This window comes from Blennius ocellaris (assembly GCF_963422515.1).
Source record: "Blennius ocellaris genome assembly, chromosome: 10".
In the NCBI taxonomy this organism is placed as follows: Eukaryota; Metazoa; Chordata; class Actinopteri; order Blenniiformes; family Blenniidae; genus Blennius; species Blennius ocellaris.
The window spans coordinates 10,125,973-10,147,800 of NC_137659.1; the positions used below are offsets into that span (position 1 = coordinate 10,125,973).

Sequence of the window (21,828 nt, forward strand, 5' to 3'; positions counted from 1 at the left end):
ATGACTTCCTTTTTCTGAGGATTAAACCAGGGGCCTGCAACCTGCTTGACATTAAACAGCTTGATTTGATGTGCTTTTTGTGTCCATGCTCCCAATGATGTGGGACTAGTTACTAGCAGATAAAAAAAACTGTAGAAAAAATGGAAATAAAAACGTAAATAACAATAATAATAATAATTAAATTAATGGCTGCCTCGGAAAGTAATCTTTGCACCTTGCCAAGAAGACATGCACAACAGGGCCGTAGCCAGGATTTTGGACTTTTTTTTTTTCAATGCATAAAATAAGGTAAATTGTCATATGTTTAACATTTTACATCTATTGTGTGTCTTAAAAGAATATAATATACTTTTAAAACAATAAAGTCATTAAGGAAAACAATAAGCTGCACTGTATGTATATATGTATATATATATATATATATGTTTGTGTCTGCGTGTGTATATGTGCGTGTGTACATGTAAATGTGTATGTGTATATTTGTCTAAATATGTTGTCAAATGAATTATTTGGATTGCAGATTTTTATATCATAAATCTTCAAACTTCGTAAAATTCTTGTGACAAGAATAAATCCAGAGGAGCGCTGGTTTTCATGACACGCTCAAACCGGAAGGGGGCGGAGTCAGCTGCTGTAACGTTAGCAACCACGCCGAGCGACTGGACCGGGATCGTTAATGTGAAGGATTGTCCCGGGACTGCACTCTGAATCCATGTCTTAGACGGCGGCTCCTCTCGAAACGAACGCGGACGCAGCTTATCGTACTATCTGACAGGTAAGGACCCAGGATGACATGATTTATTTCAGCTCCTTGTCGCCGCTTCCCGTGCGGCCGCTGTTGGAGCGCCAGCAGGCTAACGCCAGCTAGCTCGTCACCAGCAAAGACGGGCTCCAGAATCAAACCGTCGCAACCGAGCCTTATCACACGTGTCCGATTACATGAGTCGTGTCCTTTTAGCATCGATACGAGCGATATTTCTGCCCTTTTAGGGCGAAACCCCTGATTGGATGCTGGGTGATTGCCAGCAGGCTAATGCTAACAGCGGAAGATTGCCAGTCAGCCTGTGACGCCGCTGTCAGCGCCTCGCCTGCTTTTGACAGCTCGATTTAAAGCACCGAGGAACAGGCCGAAGCGGCGCACATCTGTCACGTGTGTCTTCACCTTCGCCTCAAACTGACCACAAACGGCGTACATCGTCCATACGAGAGCTAACGTTGACAAGCCATGTAGCGGAGCTAGCATGATGCTACTCTTTTGTGCACAGCCGGCGAAACTGAGCCATCGAGCTACATTTTGTTTACTAACGACACATCCCAGCAGTGTTTGGCGGCTGCTTGGAAATATGATTTATTTTTTCCCTCACCCCGCTGAGAATAACCTCAAATCTTGACAGTCAGCATCTCGTTGCTTTGCAATGGTTGGTCGGGGTCAACGCCCCACCCTGACTGTACCACCCCTTTGTGCAGGATTTCATATCCTGCAGCTCTGATATTTCGTGTGTGAGGACGGTGGAGGCTGCCCGCGGCTCGGTAGTGATGGTGCAACAATCAGATATGCTCTTTTCTATCACCAGCTTTGCGTAATCGCTGGAGGCTTGACAAGGAAACCGCCGGCTAATCAGATTTCCTGGTGTGTACTACCAGCCGGAGCAGCCACTGTTTACTGTTTCACGTCAGCGTTTGTCTGTGCAGACGCCTCCAAAGTCCACGGCTTGCGTGATCAATAGATCTACTATTGCTCTCATGTCTTGTCAGATTGCTTGGCTTGATAAAATAAAGAAACGCAGACGCACAACGAATTAATAAACAGACAGAGATAAGATGTTGACGAGGAGGGACAGTGCATGACCGAACCGCATGTTTCCTTGCATGGAAGACTCGGATTGATTCTTACTGTCAAACAATCAGCTCCTGTTAGGTTTCTTATATTCTAACAGACGACATCAGAGCGCCGACGCCAAACAAGAAGGGTTTGTGGTGCTTAAAATGTCCCATTACATCCACCGTGCCTCAAACAAATGTGATCTTATGTCAAATATCCTGTTTGTTCAGGATGAGCACGTGCTGCAAAGATACTATTAAAGTCATCATGATTGGACCATTTGTTTTAAATAACAGATGTTCCTTTTGGAAGAATACAGGTTATTTTTTTTACATTTCTAAATTTCTTATCTTTATGGAATACAGTCAATGTCCTGCCTTGATCTTAACCACCCCCCCACCCCCCATTTTTTTAAACAACAATTTTTACAAACGGCTAAATAGAATACAAGCATTAACAAGTGTATAACAGTATTGAGAACAGGGATGATTGGGAGGATAGGAACACTACAAGACCATAAGATAATAAAAAAAATTTTTTTTTAAATCAAACAAAGCAGGTTTATGACCTCATGGTTGTGAAGTACATTTCCCATTTTTTTCCCCCCAGAGTGCATTGTATGTATCCTTTTGGAGTCTTAAACTGAAAGTCAGGCGTCCCATACTGTAGATGTTTGTGATTCTTGCTTCCCATTGGCTGATTGTCGAAGGTTCCCCACAGAGCCATCGCTTTGCTGCAGCCTTTTTAGTCGTTCTCATAAATATTTTTATGAGATACCAGTCACCTTTAGGTAACTTTAGGTCCATATCCCTCTAATAAAATGACATGCAAGTGAATTCAGTCTCGTAACCCAGGACTTCTCCGACGGCTCCAGGGACACTTTTCTGAAAGAGTTTTGTAACAGAGCTTGCCTCGACCTACTTGACTGTCCTTCCTCAGTAAATGTTCCCTCGTCATACATATCCAGGCACTTTCCCCCCTGCATCTCGGCTATTGCGCAAACCGCTGGTGTGCTTTGTGATTCAAGACAGTCAATCTTCCTGTGCACAGCTGCATCATTTCCTCCAGCACAGATTTCTCGATAGACAAACCCTCAGGAAGCTACATCCTCTGTCTTTTTTATCAACAAGTCTCCATCGCCGAGTTGTTGCACGGGCTTTGTTTTACTTTGAGTAGGCGACGAGGCTGCAGCCTTGTCAACAAACATAATAGATAATACAAAGTTCCACAGCTTCCTTGCCATCCCAACACACGCTCTTTGTGTTTTGTCAGGAAACTGTCAAGACTTCCCTCTTTTTAAGGATTTAAATCAAGTTGCATAAATATCTTGGATCATTATTGTTTGTACTGATTATGTCAAAATCCCCAAAATAGTTTTTTTAGTGGTTTGGAATTGAGTGTAAAACTTTGAAAGTAGATTTCCTGTCCAATCGTTTATTGTGTTGCCGCATATTTTGAACGTGCTTATCTGGAGAATTCACCTGATTATTGTGGTTTACATTCACTCCTAATGCACGGACAATGGTTACAGCTCCACAACCGATCTTGCTTGACGTTTGAAGTATCTTTCACCCAGAAAGCTTCACCAGCTTGAACACACTAGTCTGGACTAACTTCTTTGCAATTTCAAACAAGTTCGGTTAGATAGACCTGCACGATACGTGATTCTGCACCAGTCCAACACAACTCGCACAACTTCCTCTGAATCAAATGAGCCGATATGAATCTCAATAGAAATCTGTTTCAGCAGTGATACAAAGTCAGATGAGAAAAACAGGCTTAGAAAAAAGTTGAAAACATGAGCAGGTCATTGTTAAAGCTGAAAAGATGGACCCGGAGAGGAGAGGCCGAGACGGCTTGGACGTGTGCTGAAGAAAGATCATGTAAATAGTGGACAAAGGATGCTGCAGACGGGAGGTGCCAGGCAGGAGGAGAAAAGAAAGTGAAGGAGGACGTGGTGATGGTTGGAGGCAGAGGCTCTGCTTTGGTGAAGGAAGCAGCACAAAGATTAAAAAAAAAAAAAAAAAAAAAGATGCCTACAGAGTACATTTTGTGTTGTTGAATATGCTAGATTAAAAAAAAAAAAGTCTTGGATTTCCAACAGCTTAGAATCATTTAGCCCTCTGCCGGATCGACGTCTTCATTAGACCAATGCTAATGGAAATGGAAAATGATGCTAAATATATTGATCTGTATCAGTAGATTTCTGACTTTTTACTCGTCATGCGTTCTCTTTGGAGCAAATTTCCTAAGAATATGTCAGATTTACACTTCTTGCGCATCATCTCGAGAAGTTCAACGTCGAAGGCAAAGGTGGTCTGCTCAACAAAGAAATACTTTATCGAATGTCTCCTTTCTTGTTCACGTCGTCAGAGCCGTGGGTGGAGCGATGCTGCCGGCATCCAGCTGCGACTGCCCTCACTTGGACTGCGTGGGGGAGATCACCAAGGAGGAACTGATTCAGAAATCCCATGTGAGTGATATATGCAGCCACCAAGTCTGAACACTAAACTATTAGTTCGCTTCCACACTAATTTACTGCTTCATCCTTGACCGATTTCATATTTGTTTTTTTAGGGTCATTGCCAAGACTGCAAAGTTGGAGGACCAAACTTGTGGGCCTGTTTGGAGGCAAGTCCTTGATCTGACTGAGAATTGCTACCTCCACACACTTTGTTTCTGTTCTCTAACACCGTGGTTGTCTTTTTGTTATTTTGTGCAGAATGGCTGTGCCTATGTGGGCTGTGGAGAGTCTCACACTGACCACAGCACTGTCCACTCACAGGTGAGAGATCCAACGGCCTCTGTGTTGCCCTTTCAGCATAAACATTGACGTCATTGACAGAGAAGCGGAGACGTTGATAGAAAGCAGAAAAAAGGCCGAGATGCCAGTCCTGGACAGAAATACCACTCTGGGGTTCCCAGGAGCTTCGTCTCAGAATAAAACTCCCTCCAACTCGCCTTTTTTTTTGGTGATCAAAGGGACTGCACGTGCATCTTTTAAGCTTTTGAAGTGCTTGTGTTGTTTAAACCCCACCAAGCCAGCTCTCCGCGCCTACATCTCCACATTTACTTCAATTTCACCGGCGGATCATCCATTATTAATTGCCATTCCTCTGGGAAGTGGGGGAGATTCACTGGCGCTGTTGGTTCCATGGTTACAGTTTCTTTCCCCTTTTGAGCTGCAGCTCATTCAGCCTCTGGTCTTCTCATTCGTGACTAAGGGTTTTTTTTTGTTTTTTTTTCTTTCTTCACCACGCTGTGACCAAACGGGGTCAGACTGAGTGATGGACGTAAAGGCGAACATGTAATTTGCTCTGCCTGTTGAAACGGAGCCTTCATTCATTGTCCAGAAAGGGATTGTTTTGAAGTGCCAATCTATTGAGGCCTACATCTCGATGTAAGATGGTTGTTGGATTACAGAATGTGCTGGTACAGAAATGTAATATTTCCCAGTTTCATAAATCACTGATGGATTTGATTACGCGCTCGCTATCTGAGATGTTTGTGATGTTCTCTGGCTGCCTTTAATGGATTTTCAAAGCAGGCTTTCTTCAAGAATGGCCACAGTGCTTTATTAGAGCCATGGATGCTCCGAGAGGCGTATAATGAGGATCCACGCTGCAGCTGCTTTATTTCAGATGCAGTAATACTCAATAGGTACAGTGTTCACCCGTCAAACTATCCAGAGAGTATTTAATCAATTTCTGGTAACAAATAGACATAAAATCAGCCTTTGCTCATAAATGTCATTTAGAGATCGATCAAGCAGCATGAAAGACTTCTGAGACAAATCTGGGAATCCTTTTCACGTGTTCGACAATTTGAGCCTTCCAGTTGCTCCCAGGACTTCTAAAACTGAGATTATCTGTCTACGAAATCCATCGATAGTACCACCTTGAAAGGAACAGTTGCTCCTCTGGTTTCTTATTTCTTATTGATTTAAAGCAGAGTGCTTTGGAGGCTGCGAGTGTTTCTATTTCACAAATAAAACCAGACCCAACTTGTTTTTTTGTTTTTTTTTTAAGATCGCACAACTAAAGCATGTGTCGCTGCAAAACGATTCTCTTCTTCATTATTTAGTTTGGCTTAAAACACTTATGAGCATTGACTCGGGTTGTCGACTTGACCTCGCATGCCCTGCGACATCTTTTTTTTCCTGCACTGCTTGAATCTGGAACAAAAAAAACCTTACATTCATATACAGAACATTATATGGGCTGCTTAAGCATTTGGTGAGCCCTGTAAATCCAGCTTGTTAATAATGCCCCACTTGGTATATTTCCCTTCATGAATGATTCAAACGGAATAGTTTTTCTGGGCTGCGCTCCGTCTGGTGCGACACCTCTCTCCAGCCGGCTCTGCTCCGCCCGGCGGCGTGAGGCCTAATGCAACCCTGATGAATAATACAGAGGCTGCTTGTTGGCCGCCGCTCGCAGTCGGTCTCGCGTGAACGTGCCAGGCTGCTGGTGTTTGTCAGAGCGGCAGTGGGTCAGCAGAACTGGGCCACGTTTCTCTCCGCAGCAACACGCTGACTGCACGTCCACCTGTAAGCTGAGAGCCGCATGTTTTATTCAAAGAATCTGGCTCAGGTGTGTGTAGTGTGCCCACAGTTATGGCGTGTTTGAATAATAGGATTTATCATTAGAGAAAGTTAAGCGCTTGATTTATATATATATATATATATATATATATATATATATATATATATATATATATATGTGTGTGTGTATATTATTTAAAAAAAAAAAAAAAAAAGCTCCCGGGCTTCTTCATTGTGATGTGTTCTTATAACTGCTTCCTGCTTCCTGCTTTTTTTATTTTTCCAGAGTTGTACAATAATATATTCTGTAGTTTCACACGTTCGTCTAATTTGCCTCCTGCTGAGTTTTTTGAATACTGATGGAGGCCAGATAATAGTAGAACCTGAAATAATCAGCAGAAGCAGAACGAGACTTTACAGTCCTGTTCAGACAGCTTTGTGACGTGCCGCTGATTTCTCTACTGGAGTCGCGTTTTCGAACTTGCCCCAGGCCGTTTGGTTTTACAGGATCACTTTTGTACCACATTCGTCAGTCAAAAGAAGCGGCAGGAAAGATATTTAACACAACAATGGCCGAAGACCTTGGTTATCACGCGCTGATACAGTCTGTGTGATAAGCAGGTAGGTGCAATTCACTCAGTGAACAACTGAAACGAGCAGAAGAATTGCCGCAGAGCCAAAAACTCAAAATAAAGGTGACTCAATACTGCTACTCAATGTACAGCCTCGTGTCCCTTTAAAAGTTTCGTCTACTACCATAAAATAATCTGGATCCAAGGTCGAGTTTACGTTGTTATGTAAGATTTATTGAACAGGAGTGCCAACACTTGTACTATCTCGTGGGTGTTAGATTGTGTCGATGAAGCGAATTCCCGTGTGCTTTATCGCCCCCTTTTTTTTTTTTGTGTGTGTATTTTTGTTTCGCAGGAGACGAGGCACAATCTCACGGTGAACCTGACCACGCTGAGAGTGTGGTGCTACGCCTGCGGCAAGGAGGTTTTCCTGGAGCGTAAATTGGGTCCTCACTCACCTAATGCCAACATCAAACCCCTCCCGTCGCCGCAAAACCCTGCTCAGGTGTGTGACACAGGCTTCCCTCTGTGTTTATCTCACGGCACGTATTTGTTGAAGTCATTAAGCAGGCCGATTGGCTGCAGATTAACACCGCTTTAGTTGCTCGCATATAGAGTCTCTTCCTGCCTGATGATAAATTCTCGCCGTTTATTCTCGGAGACAGTAGAGCTGCAGGTATTGATGTGATGATTTGTGAGATAAGATTTTTCTTGACGCCATCTGTGCTTTCGCTCCAGGATAGTGGCAGGGCCCCCGGGAGCCCGGCATCTCTCAGACTGCCCCCGAATGGAGGCTGTGAAGATCTGGACATGGAAACGGAAGAGGAAGACGACCTGCGTGCCAGAGGTGAGCTGACATGAAGAAGAGTCGTAATACTAAGGTGGCCGTTCACACCATGATGTCAAGTGAAAACGGAAAGCTTTCGTAGCCACTGAAAATGTTGCAGCATATCGTTCTCTGCACGTGTGTGGTTTTATTTCAAAAGTGGCCCAACATGCTAACTACATAGTTTTCAGCATTTCTACAGATGCATGTGGAAATGGAGCTCATTTTCAAAACCTTCCAGTATAAACGCAAAACTTTTCTGAAAAATTCAAATACAAAAAACGACGCGTTTTCACTTGAAAGGTTGTCGTGGAGATGGGGTCCAAAATACTGCATTTAGATTTTTTTTGATATTGGCCTTTTCGGTAATAATGCGCATACTGAACACTGATGCTCATCCTACAAATGCACAATCCTTAAAATCTGCTACCATTTAGAAGGGAAATAATCAAGTGTTCCAATCGTATGAAATTTATAGCCAAGGAACATTGTTCCAACAGAGAAATGAGCCTAAAAACAACTGTCCGTTCTTTTTATCTAGAGGTTATTTGGCCACAGTTGCGCCTGCAGGCAATGAATCCCAAGTGAACTAAAGTCCTGAGAGAAACTGTTTATTGCAGCCAAGTCACAGAAATGCAGTGAGCAGCACAACTGCAACTGTTCCACTGAAACAAAAAACCTATTCGGTCTATAAATATATCAAAAGATATATATAAAGATTGTTGTAGATTAAGCAGTTTCATGTTTTATCATAAAGCTTCTAATCAGCATTTAAAGTGCTGCTGCGGTAGTTACCTGTTTCTTCCCAGTGTTACCATTGCACCAATTAAAATCGTGTTCCTTTGAAGCTAGCGGGGGTGACAAAAAAAATGTAATTACATTTGATCATCTCTTCATCCAAGTCAGATAAAATTATAAATTAAAAAAAAAATAAAAATGCCTCAAACAGGAGCAAAGTAATCAGTTTAGTTCAAAATGGAATTAAGAGTGCTAAACCTCGGCATCAAGACGAATTTCAAAGAACGGCAGCTGATGGAACAACTTCCCAAACTATATTTGAATAAAATGCCACTAAGACAACCGTGATCGTCCTGAACATCTCCTGAACAAACTAAACTAAAGAATAACTCACTGTTGTGAGTCTGAAATGTCTTTTCTCATGCAGTTGCTGAAAATGGTCGAGTCGAGCCGACTGTGCTCGTTAATGCAAACGGTCCCCGAAGGAAGCACTAAAAATGGAAATGTCGCTTAGTGGATTAAGAATAGCAATAATAACACTTCCCCCACTGTAGCCACCAGTGCAAAAAAACCAAAAAACAAATAAACAAACCCCAGAACTGAGTGCGGTGGAGATGGAGACACAAACCTAAGGGACATATGTTAAACCTTGTGTGGTGCACTCTCTAACTTTGGTTATTTTAGTCCCAAACACAGATCGTATGATCAGGAGGGTGGAGAAAAGGAGCGCTGAACACTAACGTGTTGTGCAGACCTGGCCGGGCATGTGGAGGTTTACAAAACGTGAGGCGTGCCGGGCCAGGGGGATTCAGCACAGCTAAAGATGGAGCACAAAGGGGGGGGGAAAGGACGGCTGCATGCTGCCGTTCTAAAAACAATTTTCCTCTCTGTACGTTGGCTGATTTGCCCTACTTGCCTATGCAGTAAAGACAATGTCAAATAAGAAGGTTGCTCACTTTTACTTTTAGTCCGTGTGAATCAGCACCTTTTATATATATATCAAGAGATCTGTTGCATTATAAAGACAATAAACTGACCCAAACTACACAACCAGCTCATAGTAAATTGTTAGATTGCTATTACACTTGATTTCTGCACACCGTTGAAGACCAACATTCCGGATGGATTTCATGCAAACAAAAAAGATTCAATACCATAAAGGTTGAACAGGATCAGGTGCATTGACTGCAGGGAAGTGGACTGTTTGATCACAAATTGTATAGTTACCATTCATTTAAAATGATTAATTTGGAAGAGGCAGAATAAATGCAGAAGTTGCATTCGGGACCCACATTTGAAACCAACAAACCTTTGGTTACGAGCCTGCTCCTCTAACCTCTAGGCCACGGTTTCCCCTTTGCTTCAGTGTTAATGAAGACTCATGCATATACCGTTATCATAGATCGTTGCCACGCCATAACAACAACAGATTTTTAATCAAAGGGCTTAACTCGGCGTGAGCCCGTGAATTCACAGAATTTCCCTTATGCACATTCAAGTGCAGTGTAGAAAATGTAGTTTTAGACCCTAAACTGAGATAAGACTAATAGTTAAATGGTTAAATAGACCGTTAAAGACCTTGGGACAGTGGCGGCTACCCACAGCAGCTGATTTAATATCCAGCAGGCAGCCACTTCACCCCTGCGCCTGCAGTAAGGGGTAATCTCATAGATGGAACGTAGACGCTCTCAACCTGCCGATTTAAAATTTACGGGCGTTTGAATAGATGAGAGACTGGTTTTAATTTCCCCCGTGTGCTCTGTCTCCGCCAGGCCTGACGGGGCTCAAGAACATCGGCAACACCTGCTACATGAACGCCGCGCTGCAGGCTCTGTCCAACTGGTAAGACCTCCGACCTCCGTCATACCGTCACGTTACTCCCGTCTTAGCGCTCCTATATTTAACACGCTCGTGTTTAGTGAGAATTCTCTCTTTTATTCACCACCGTCCCGTTTGTTGTCGACTCTGGGAAAAGTGACGGGCGAGTGGAAATTGCTGCAGTGCATCATTCGAGACGGAAGAAGTGGCCTTTTGCAGTTCCCCGTAGGCTCTTCTGTTACGAATGAACACCGACTCCCGGCCGTGCTCGACTGTGACTTCTCCTTTTCGTTTTCCCTTTTACATCTCCCACTTTTTTACTGCCTCGTCGTCTGCTCTTGGAGTATTTTACTGTTTAGTGTGGTGCCAATCCCCGTGATTCATTGTTTATATTTGGGACTGTCGATGACTTTCACTTTAATTAGAGCGCTGCAGACAGTTTTATGACTTCGCTTTCGTGCTTGTTCCTTCGTTTTTCGTAAAACAATAAAAGCACAGCGAATCGCCTCTGTAATGTCATCCGCCCATGGGCTGGGATTTTGAAAGGAAAATTAAACGGATGATGGGTACAAGTCAGAATGGGGAGAGATGTGGGTCGAAATTTGCAATCTAAATCGTATTCCAAAAATAGTAGAAACTTGAGTCACGCCGCTGCAGAAGGCGGGACCTTTTTCTTGCAACTTTCCCTTTGATGTGCGCTTGTGCGAGCGCCACTTTCCTTCTGTTACCGTCGGGGCCATCATTCACTTCGGAGGACTTTTCTCCTGGCAGAGAAAAGGAAACACTCCATGCTTTATTCATCCTGCAAGTTGATCTGCTTCTTGCAAATTCCTGTCCGGTCTGTGTCCCCATCAAATAAAACTCTCAGAGCTATTTTTCTTTTTTGTTGGTCCTCCAGTTCTCAGATGTGCGAAGATTTTTCTTGTGTGACCCGTTACTTCTAGAATTTCTGATACTTTTTAGCCGCGTAAAGAAAAAAATATAGACCTAAAACAATTAGGACATATTAACTGTGGTTGTTATTTTATTGTATTTACTATAAACGCTACAAGAACCTTCCTTCAAGAGACGTTTAGATATACACGAAAAAACATTTGCAAACAACAAAAATTCGATGAGAGTTTCTGTATTTATTTAAATTGAATTTGTCAAGTGAATGACAGTCGGATGCTGTATTTCCAACTCTCGACTCCTCTGTTGCGTGCAGATATTCAGTAAAAGCCTGTTTGTGCCTTTACATGTGATGTGTTCCTCCTCTCTGTCCCGGGCAGCCCGCCTTTGACGCAGTTCTTCCTGGAGTGTGGCGGCCTGGTGAAGACGGACAAGAAGCCTGCGCTCTGCAAAAGCTACCAGAAGCTGGTGTCGGACCTGTGGCACAAAAACAGGTGTTTGCTGCCGTTTCCCCTTGTTTGGAGAGCTGAGGTTCAACTGTGCTCGCATCTTTTATTGAAATGGCGCTACAGAGATCAAACATTTTTTGATGCAACTCTGATCATTATTAAATTCATTAACTTCTGCACCTTCAGTATAGATGAGCTGCTTCAATCCTTTCACTGTAACTCTGAATCATCATTCAGAGAGTCTGAATAAATTGGAAGGATCAGTTTTGGCAATGTCAAAGACGAGAAAGTAAATGGAGAAAAAGAAAATTGGATACTCACCTTAGGTACATATACCTGAAAAATCTATCTCGGCACAGTAATGAAGTATCAAGACATCTTTACTTTCAACCTCTGCTGCAGAGTTTATATTGACTTGTATGTCTTTCGGAAGCATTATATGACTTTGATCTTCTGTGGTGTCTGAGTTGAATACCAATATGTTCAGAATATCCTTCCAACAAAACTAAATTTTTTATAAGGGCTTCTTTTATTTTCCCATTCTGTGTTGTGGTACGCTATGGCGTGATGACTACGTGTACCTTTTCTTAAACACTTGGTGTGTTCCTCCTCTTGCAGACCTTCATACGTTGTCCCAACCAACTTGTTCCAGGGGATCAAAGCCATAAACCCCATGTTCCGTGGATATTCTCAGCAGGTGGGTCATCCCCGATGATGAAATGAACTTGCAACACAAAGAAAATGACGAGCCACTCATCACAGTCTAAGACGTATTCAGTAGAGTTTTGCTTTTTCCAATAGTGTCAACGTGCCTCACGCTTGTGGTGTTGTTTCTGCGTCTGTGTGTGTATTCAAATATGTGTATTGATTTTGCTTCTTTTAATAATACATTAACAGTCATTGCCAAAGCTTTATCTTGGGCTTGAGTGTGAAATTGAGCTGAGGTGGGGTTGTTATTGGTTTGACCTTAGACTATTAGCTTATTGCGGATATGGAAAAGTCTCCCCTATTTCCCCTTCACTTCATATCACTCTTTTATCATTCCTTAAGAGAAATTGTATTGGCTGCAGCTCAGATAAACTGAACCCTCTGCCTTTGAGCAGAGGTACACACACACACACACACACACACGCACACGCACACACGGCTTAAGAGTAAAATCTATGTTTTGATTATAGGTCGTGGATTGAAAGCAAAGTTTGTTGCATTATGGCCATAAAGGGTTTGAAGTGATGTTAAACTGTATTTGGCTTTTGTCTGGGGGGGAAAAAAGGCATTTGTAAGCCCGAGTGGTGGGATGATAAAAGAGCCGTGTTCTTTTTGGCTTGCCAGTGTTTGTTCTGAGGAGTTAGCTGAGGAATATTCATTTGTCACGCCACGCTGGGCTGCACAGTCTTGAATTTAGCACTGCTTTGAATGAAGTTAACATTCCAGCTCCTGGGAGAAGGGAGTTCATTTGGTTTGCAGAGGGGAAATTAGATGCCTGTGGTTCACTAAGTCTGTGAACACATTTGTGAGCATTGGGTTTTTGGATTCTAAGATACGGGATTGGGACAAACGGGTAGGTGAGGCAGCTGATGCATATAATTTGGGCAAAGATTAGCGTTGAGAAAGCATTACTGTGTCTGTCAAACTTAATTACAGTTTGGAAGGATTACAGCTAAGACCCGAATACACATTTCTTTTAGAGATCGGGACTTAGGTGTTGTTTTCCCACACAGTGACGAGCAGCAACTCGACAGACAGAATTTATCATTTAGAATTCATCGGCTACGCCAACTCAGATTTGATCTGTTTCTTCCACTTTCAGGACTCGCAGGAGTTCCTGCGGTGCCTAATGGATCAACTGCACGAGGAGCTGAAGGAGTCGCTGCCGGAGCCCTATGAGCAGTCCAACGGCATCACAGTGGACGACGGCCCCGAAGAGGACAGCCACAGTCAATCGGACAACGACTTCCAGTCGTGCGAGTCCTGCGGCAGCAGTGAGAAGGCCGACAATGAAGTGCAGGTTGGAACCGTGCTGCCCATGGATGTCACCAACGAGGCAGAAATGCTGATTCCCGAGCAAGACGAGATCCAGGCGAACAGGGAGTGGCAAAAAGAGAAGAACATGATTAATGACCTCTACCGCTCCGGGGTTCACGGCGTCATGGGGGGAAGCGCCCGGGCCGACATGGACAAAGATGTCGACACCACCACGGAGACCACGCCCATTATCAGCAGCCAGGGGGCCCTCAAGGTGCAAGGGAGAGCCTCGGGTAAATACAGTGCAGAAGATACACGCTGGATCGTATTTCCCCGTCGTGATTTTATTTTGGTTAAAATTGTAAATGTTAAAGTCTTGGTCGTCTCTTCAAAAGATTGCTTTCCAGATATCCAGATGTCCAACAACACAAGACCACAAAGTCCAGTCCCCATGGAGGGACACTTTCCTAAGATGTCCAGCAGTCCCCCCAAGGCTGCGTCTGGCTGGCCCAGCCTGAACCCAGCGCATAAGAAAGGTAGAGTCGGTGCATAATCGCACTCGGCCATATCCGAATTGAAAGCTTAGAAGTTCAAGGACATTAGTCAAGTAACAGTATCTCTTGTCCATCTCCGCCCGCCTCATTACTTTACTGTAAGTCGCTGTGCTCATATTTCTCCGGGCTCTCTGCTTTCCCACAGCAGTGACCACATTCTCTCCACCAAAGAACAAGCGTCAGAAGAAATATCGCAGCGTCATCTCCGATGTGTTCGACGGGACCATCGTCAGCTCAGTCCAGTGCCTCACCTGCGATCGGGTCAGTGTGGCGCCAAAGTCTCTGGGATGTTTTGGTGAATCTGGGTGGAAAGATTGCTGATGAAGAATGTGCCATTTTGATGGAATTTATAAAAAAAACCCACATTTTGTTTGGAGAAATCAGTGTTGGATTAAGCCTTGAGTTTAAGTGAAGGAGGAAACTCGTGTTGCTTTATTGTTCTTTCTCTGCTCTCGTGTCCTATGATGTCGCTGAAGATCTGCAACATGCGTTTGCGTTTTTTTTTTGCGATTTGACCCCTTGTGAACCTCCGTCGTCTTTGTGGTCTTGTTGTTTCAGGTGTCTGTGACCCTGGAAAACTTCCAGGATATCTCGCTGCCCATCCCAGGGAAGGAGGACCTGGCTAAGCTCCACTCATCCACCCACCAGACTTCGCTGGTGAAAGCTGGCTCCTGCGGAGAAGCTTATGCAGCACAAGGGTGGATAGCATTTGTCATGGAGTACATTAAAAGGTTTGTTTATATCTGTCTATATTTACGTTGCGTGCGCTACTGTATATATATATTTACGTTTTCACGTTGGATGTTAGTCAGTCACCGCTTCGAGTAAAATCGCCTTCTGCGTTTCTGTTTTAGTTGGTTCTGGGGGCCAGTGGTTACGCTACAAGACTGTCTTGCAGCTTTCTTTGCCAGAGATGAACTAAAGGGTAAACGCGGGCGGGGGAAAAAAAAATTAAATACAAATCTTGTACCAATACAAATGTCAAGATTGATGTTTAAATGACTGTGTGTTTGCTGTTTTCCAGGAGACAACATGTACAGCTGTGAAAAATGCAAGAAGTGAGTAATTCTCTGGGCCTGAGCTGAGCATTGAACAAGACAGTCCTTTCTTTCATGGATTGAAAAATGACTGGACCTCCAGTAAAGGCCCTCTCCTTAATCTCCTTTCCTTATAGATTACGAAACGGTGTGAAGTTTTGTAAAATGCAAAGTCTGCCAGAGGTAAGCGGGCATTTCTCATGTTTAACACTGCGAAGGGACTCGAATTTTCTCCTCGTAAAGATGCCAAACATCCGCTTTCTCCAATGACGGCTATCGTATTCCTCTGCTCCAGATCCTCTGTGTTCACTTGAAGCGCTTCCGACACGAGTTGATGTTCTCCACCAAGATAAGCACCCACGTCTCCTTCCCACTCGAGGGCCTGGACCTGCAGCCTTTCCTGGCCAAAGACAGTTCTGCCCAGACCACCAACTATGACCTGCTGTCAGTCATCTGTCACCACGGCACTGCCAGCAGTGAGTCGGTCGAGCCACGCCCCTCGCCGCGTGAGGCCCGGGCAGCTGCCGTCCGTTGGCACGCGCGAATGTCCCGCATTCATTAGCGTGTAGATAAAAATTCACACGTACTTAGTCAGATTTGTGAATGCGGCTCTAACACATTCCTCTCATGTCTCATCCCAGGTGGCCACTACATAGCCTACTGCAGGAACGACGTGAACAATCTGTGGTATGAATTTGATGACCAGAGTGTGACCGAGGTTTCTGAATCCTGCGTCCAGAATGCCGAAGCTTACGTGCTTTTCTATAAGTAAGTCGACACACGAGAACGAGTCTTTCATATTAAATGATTATAAGCAGCTCACCCCCAATTTAAGATTCCCGGTGCCTCTTTGATTTTCCGACTTACCCAGTTGGTCCGAATAGAAGGCGAGTTTAATTTCCTGGAAATAGGTCTGGCTTTACATGCTGGGTCTCAAATGCTTTGGATGTCAGTGAGAATGTTAAGCCACGGGAGGAGCAGGTGCAGCCAGAGCATGAGAGTGGTGATAGCAGAGAGGAGATCTCTGTCAGGAATAGACTGAAGAGGCTGTAGACTTATTTAACGAGGAACCACCTGAGTAATTCATCAAAGTTGCACAGTTAAGCATGTATGTTTTTTTCCCCCGAAATATGAGACATGGGGCATCGCCTTATGATCGGTATCTTCTTATATTTGGACGAATACGGCTCTCTTAACTCCATAATAGTGGTAGTGATTAATGTGCTCTGTTTCTGTGGCAGGAAGAGCAATGAGGATGCGCTGAAGGAACGCAGGAGGGTGTCGGGCCTGTTCAACATGATGGAGCCCAGCCTTCTGCAGTTCTACATCTCCCGCCAGTGGCTTAACAAGTTCAAGACTTTTGCGGAGCCAGGGCCCATCTCCAACGACGACTTCCTCTGTTTGCATGGAGGTGTGTACAATTACAGATTTGTATTTATTTTTTGACTGAGAGGTCAAACTTCCATTTTTAATACGGTGTCCATAGTGAGTGGAAACACTGAACTGTGCCTTCTCTCTGAGCTCAGATTCTGCCGTCGTCTTATTTGACTTTGACAAAGTCGGCACAGCTGTCCGTTGACAGCAGGGCCAACTTCAAAAGGGGGTTTTACATCTTTTTTGTGAAGATGATCCTTTTCTCCCTTCAGTGAACAAAGAAGACTGAAAAGACCCCGAAAGGGTTGGTGCAGATCAAGTGCTTCTTAATTTCATGCCGCGTTCAGCAGCCTCAGTAAAGTTTCGGGGAGACGGAAATTAGGTTTGAACATGTAGATTTATGATAAAAGCCTTGAGCAGAGGATGTGTTTCACAGCGTAAATATACACCTATAGGTTGTTTCCAAGTTGCCCGCTATCGTCACATGATCTCATAATTTGTTTTTCCAGTATTTTTGTAGAATTGCGATGTGAAACAACTATTGCTTTGCAGCACGGCAGCCATTTATTGTATTCTCAATGCAGAATTGAGGGTGCAGCATCTTGATCCACTGTGGCACACCAAATGGAAAAAGTTGAAAGCAGAAGACTAAATTACCAGATCGTTTGTGCCTTAAATTATTATTATTATAAAAAAAATTGTGATTTATTTTGTATTGATTTTTTTTATTTTTTATTTCATATATAAAAAAAATAAACAATGAACATGAAGACCTTTCGACGAGCACAAAAAAATCTGAGAAAATAAACACATTGACAAAAAGACATCGTCGGTTATCAAAATGACCAAAAAAAGATATTAAGAAGAAAATAAATAAAAACAAAAAAAGTCATAATAATCGAAAAGATTACCTAAAGTCTGGTCTGACAATAGAGATGCACGTAATCCAATTTTGCCAATTTTCAATAAATGCCTCCTTTTGTGTTCTCAGTTTAAAAGTAATTCTTTCCATCACGGATCTTGAATTGATTTTAAACTCTTTTTCTTGAGCAGTAGCTTTTGTTGGCCCAGGGTTTTTTTGTTTTTTTTTAAAGAATAATGTCAGTTGTTATTGTAGTAAACTAAGATATTATTCTTGATCTTTCATCCAGTCTGTGAGAAGAAAAAGCTTTGGAAAAAAGAAAGTACTGGATATTTATAACTAGGATTTAAAGCTTGAGAATCTGTGTATTTCTTCTATTTCACGTACTTTCAGTGTTTTGGGCACTGCTCGGTATTTTCCTGAATGTCTCTCTTATGCTGATAGTTGGGTTTTTTTTAACGGTTTCCTCAGGTGTGCCACCCAACAAAGCCACGCTCATTGACGACCTGGTCGTAATGCTGCCTCAGAATGTGTGGGATCACCTTTACAGCAGGTACGCGCAGTGAACCATTATATAGCGCACTGCATGCTTGTTTATTTCATTCACACGTCGCCACGTGTACAGTATTCATTTTCACAATGTCTGGAAGGGTCACTCTGAGGAAGCTGTTTCAAGCTTTAATTACGGCTTCCAGCTCCTCACAGACGATGAATAAGAATAGACAAGAAAACCGTATTGAACCTGCTTATTGAACAGAAATGAAATGAATTCATTTGGTTTTTTAAATCCTGGTGGCGCGCCTTGGAAAGAAGATTGGAATGAGGTTGCACACTTGATCTTTGAGTTACTGTGCAGTCTGGAGGAGATTGCAGGCAATGAGAGTAGCGGTGGATCTGATCTCACCGTTGTTACTTTCCCGTGTTTGAAGCGTTTGTGTTGTGCGTTCTCTGCAGGTACGGAGGGGGCCCGGCTGTCAACCACCTGTACGTGTGCCACACGTGCCAGGTTGAGATCGAGAAACTGGAGAAGCGGCGCAAGTCTGAGCTGGACATGTTTGTCCGGGTGAGATTTTCTTATTTAATGTATATATTTGAAAGGCTGCGACACATAAATAAATAAATCCCAGTTCACTGTGCGTGAGCGAGCCTCCGTGCAGCCAGGACACCTGGCTGTGTGAAGCTTATTCTCCAGTGTATTTAACCGGTTGATGGGCTGCATGTGTTGGTGCTCTTCACCCCGGCTGGAGACGAGAGGTGTGAGTCTGATGAAAGCCTCATCATTAATGCATTGGGACAGATGAAGCTGTTATTGCCTGCTCAGTGTGCTCGCTCACACACGATGGCTGTTCAGAGGAGGTGGGTGTGTGTGTGTGCAAGAAGAACAGGGATTTTGTTTTGTTTTTTCCCCCAAAGAATACTGAAATTGGTGCAGTGTGGCTTTTAGAGCGTCTTCTAATTGGAAATAACTACCAGAGAGAATTGATTAGGTTTTCCATCTTCTCTCCTCTCAATCCTTTTATCCTCACTTAATTTTTTTCCCCTCTTCTCCTTCTTCTTTGCCCCCACCCCCACCGCTCTGCCCCTCCTATCTCCCGTCTCCTCCCCCCGCTTCCTCCCTATGCTCCCCTCTCTCCGCAGCTGAACAAGGCGTTCCAGGAGGAGGAGTCTCCAGTGGTCATATACTGCATCAGCATGCAGTGGTTTCGCGAGTGGGAGGGCTTCGTCAAAGGAAAAGGGAACGGTAATTGGACAGAACTCTTGCCTTTCCACACCCCCCCCCCAAAAGTCCTCTTTAAATGTCTCATTCAAAGGTTAAATGTTTCCCACAGAACAACAATTGCTGATCCATCACATAAGAACTACTGATTTCCAAACAAATGGCCACTTGGTGAATCTCCATAAATGTACAAAAAAAAAAAAGAGTCTCTGCCGGTGATGAGGAACTGCTGTTCAATTGAAACTGTGTCGTCCTGTTTCTTCTCTTCATTTATCTTCAAAGAGTTTGCTTTGTTCCCCCGAGTCAGGTTTTTACCCTGCTACAGCAGAGCGGAGCATCGAAATGCATTTCATTCTGATTCCTCTTGTTCTGAGGTTTTTTTTTTTTTTTTGGCTTCCCCTGCTTTGTATTGTCACATCTATTTATACCAGCTTGTATCTCACACGTCTGCAAACCTCTTTTTTTCCCTTGACTTCTGCTCCTCTAATATTTGTTGTCTGTCGGAGGCAATTGGGGGGAGCAGAAATCTTCTTTTCATGATATGATGGAATCATTTGACTTATTTAACATTGTTGCTCTTTGAACCAGTTTTTTTTTTTGTTGTAATATTTAAATATGAAGCTAATTGTGGTATTTCCCTCTTTGTTTTTTTTAAGATCCACCGGGACCAATTGATAATTCCAAGATAACAGTTAACAAGAATGGACATTTGACACTCAAACAAGGTACAAATATGACTGTATGATTAAACCTTTTCAGATGTGAATGCTTATTTTGAATTGTAACCAATTTTGCACAAAAAGTTGGGGATTGTTGTTTTTTTGTCATTGTAGCAATGTTATTTAGCATTGGATCTTATACCATTGGAAAGCATAATTATCCCTCTTTCAGATGGTGCTCAATTTGCATTTTTGGGATGAGTAGCAGAGCTAAGGATGTGGCTTATATCCATGAAAATTGTGTCAAATTTGGAAAAAGCCCAAGACTGTTTTTTTTCTTCCGTTAACCTGTTTATCTTTTTTGGAAGGAAAATGTTTTATTCTGTCTGGGTAATTGGATTCTGGTCTTCCCCCCCCCCCCCATAGATTCAATACACTTGCTGAGATCCCACAAATGCACACCCCTTACAAATAGATTTTCACTTGTTTAAGAAATCAAGAAGTTGGAATTTTTTTTTCGCGCAGTGATCGTGTTTTGTTTGCAGAGCTTCTATGAATTTCAGTGTTGTCTTCACATTAATCACGTTTGTCATGGTTTCCCCTGGCAGGAGCCGACTCGGGTCAGATTTCCGAAGAAACGTGGAATTTCCTCCACTCGATCTACGGCGGCGGTCCTTTAGTGACGGTCCGGCCCAACGTCAGCCACCAGGAGGCCGAGTCGTTGCAGTCGGAGGAGAAGATCGAGGTGGAAACGCGCTCCGTCTAAACAAAGCACTCGCCAGTAAACAAAGGAAAATGTTTGAGAAGTACAAAAGAAAAGAAAGACAATTTTTATTTTGCACTTTTTTTTTTCTCCTTTCAAAAAGCATCCAAGCAAAGAACCTCATCTGTTCTGCTACATGGTAGCCTTTGACAGAGGGAATTGATGTCTGAAAAAAGGTCTGCCATGTTGTACAAATCTGTATAAAGAGCTCTTAAATTTCTATTAGCACTGTAGTATTCATGTGTCAGGTTGTTTTCAGAACCAAGCATTTACATTTTGTGCAGCTAAAAAAAAAATTCCACTGAATGCCATAATTTTTTTTTTTTTTTTGACCAAATGAGCACACATTGTACGTTCACGTGTTGCTGATACTGATGAATCACAATACAGCTTGCTGTAGATATATCAATATATCACACATCTGTTCTTGTTGTTTGGAAATGTTGTCACTAAAAGGTTAGGAGAGCAATTCGTGTCACTCAAAGCGTTGGAAATCTTAAAGGTTATGAAGGGACTAAATGACTGAGTAGTCTCAGGAATGAAATCTGTGTTTCTTTGCACTGTTCTGTAGATGTACAAATTGGCATGACAATGTCTGGTTTGTATTTGAATGTACCAGTACTGATGCGTATATTGGTCAGGATTCAGCACTTGGTTATTTATGGGAGGAGGAGGAGGAGGAGGATGATGATGATGATGTGATTTCCTGTGTCAATAATACTTTTGTAGAGAATATGTGGCAGGCAGACTCTGTTAGGAATGCATGCTTTAACACTCAAATCCCAGTTTAACATCACATGTAACTGCATGTAAATGCAAAGCAGCTCATAAATCGTGCACGCAGTCCGGATCGGTCTTCACTGAATTGTACAGCTACAGACCCACGTTGTAGTATGGAATAAGCACCATCAGCAATCTGAATAGTCAAAGGCATTATTTTTGTGTATGGGCATGGTGTTGCTTCATGTGTTGGCCGATGAAGGGAGGGGGTGGGGGGGTCAACACAATGCTGTACTCCCAGGTTTTGCATATGAATAAGATCGATCTTGATTTCTGCTGGCTGACACTTATTAAAACTTGATGAAAACATGTTGAGCGGCTTGATTTTCTGTCACTTCTCGTGTTGACTTGGAGGCTGGGCAACGGGGAGGTAAAGGTTACATAAAAGACAGTTGCCGTGTCAGCGGTCGCTCGTCAATTAAGAAAAAAAGTGGCACCGAGACCGATGGCACAGAAAT

General features: G+C 43.2%; 1 protein-coding gene across 1 annotated transcript; it reads left to right on the plus strand.

The window, feature by feature from the left end:
- The first annotated feature begins 639 nt into the window (after positions 1-639).
- On the plus strand, positions 640-21,560 carry usp33 (ubiquitin specific peptidase 33). Its single transcript, XM_080504117.1, has 24 exons — positions 640-775; positions 4,196-4,295; positions 4,400-4,453; positions 4,545-4,607; positions 7,293-7,442; positions 7,676-7,784; positions 10,274-10,343; positions 11,591-11,704; positions 12,278-12,356; positions 13,470-13,917; positions 14,020-14,160; positions 14,324-14,439; positions 14,737-14,909; positions 15,033-15,103; positions 15,203-15,236; positions 15,353-15,398; positions 15,511-15,691; positions 15,857-15,983; positions 16,457-16,626; positions 17,923-18,004; positions 18,406-18,514; positions 19,090-19,192; positions 19,825-19,893; positions 20,436-21,560. Exons 2-24 carry the CDS (start codon positions 4,212-4,214, stop codon positions 20,591-20,593), a joined length of 2,751 nt encoding a protein of 916 aa, XP_080360243.1. The 5' UTR covers positions 640-775; positions 4,196-4,211; the 3' UTR covers positions 20,594-21,560.
- Positions 21,561-21,828: the final 268 nt, after the last annotated feature.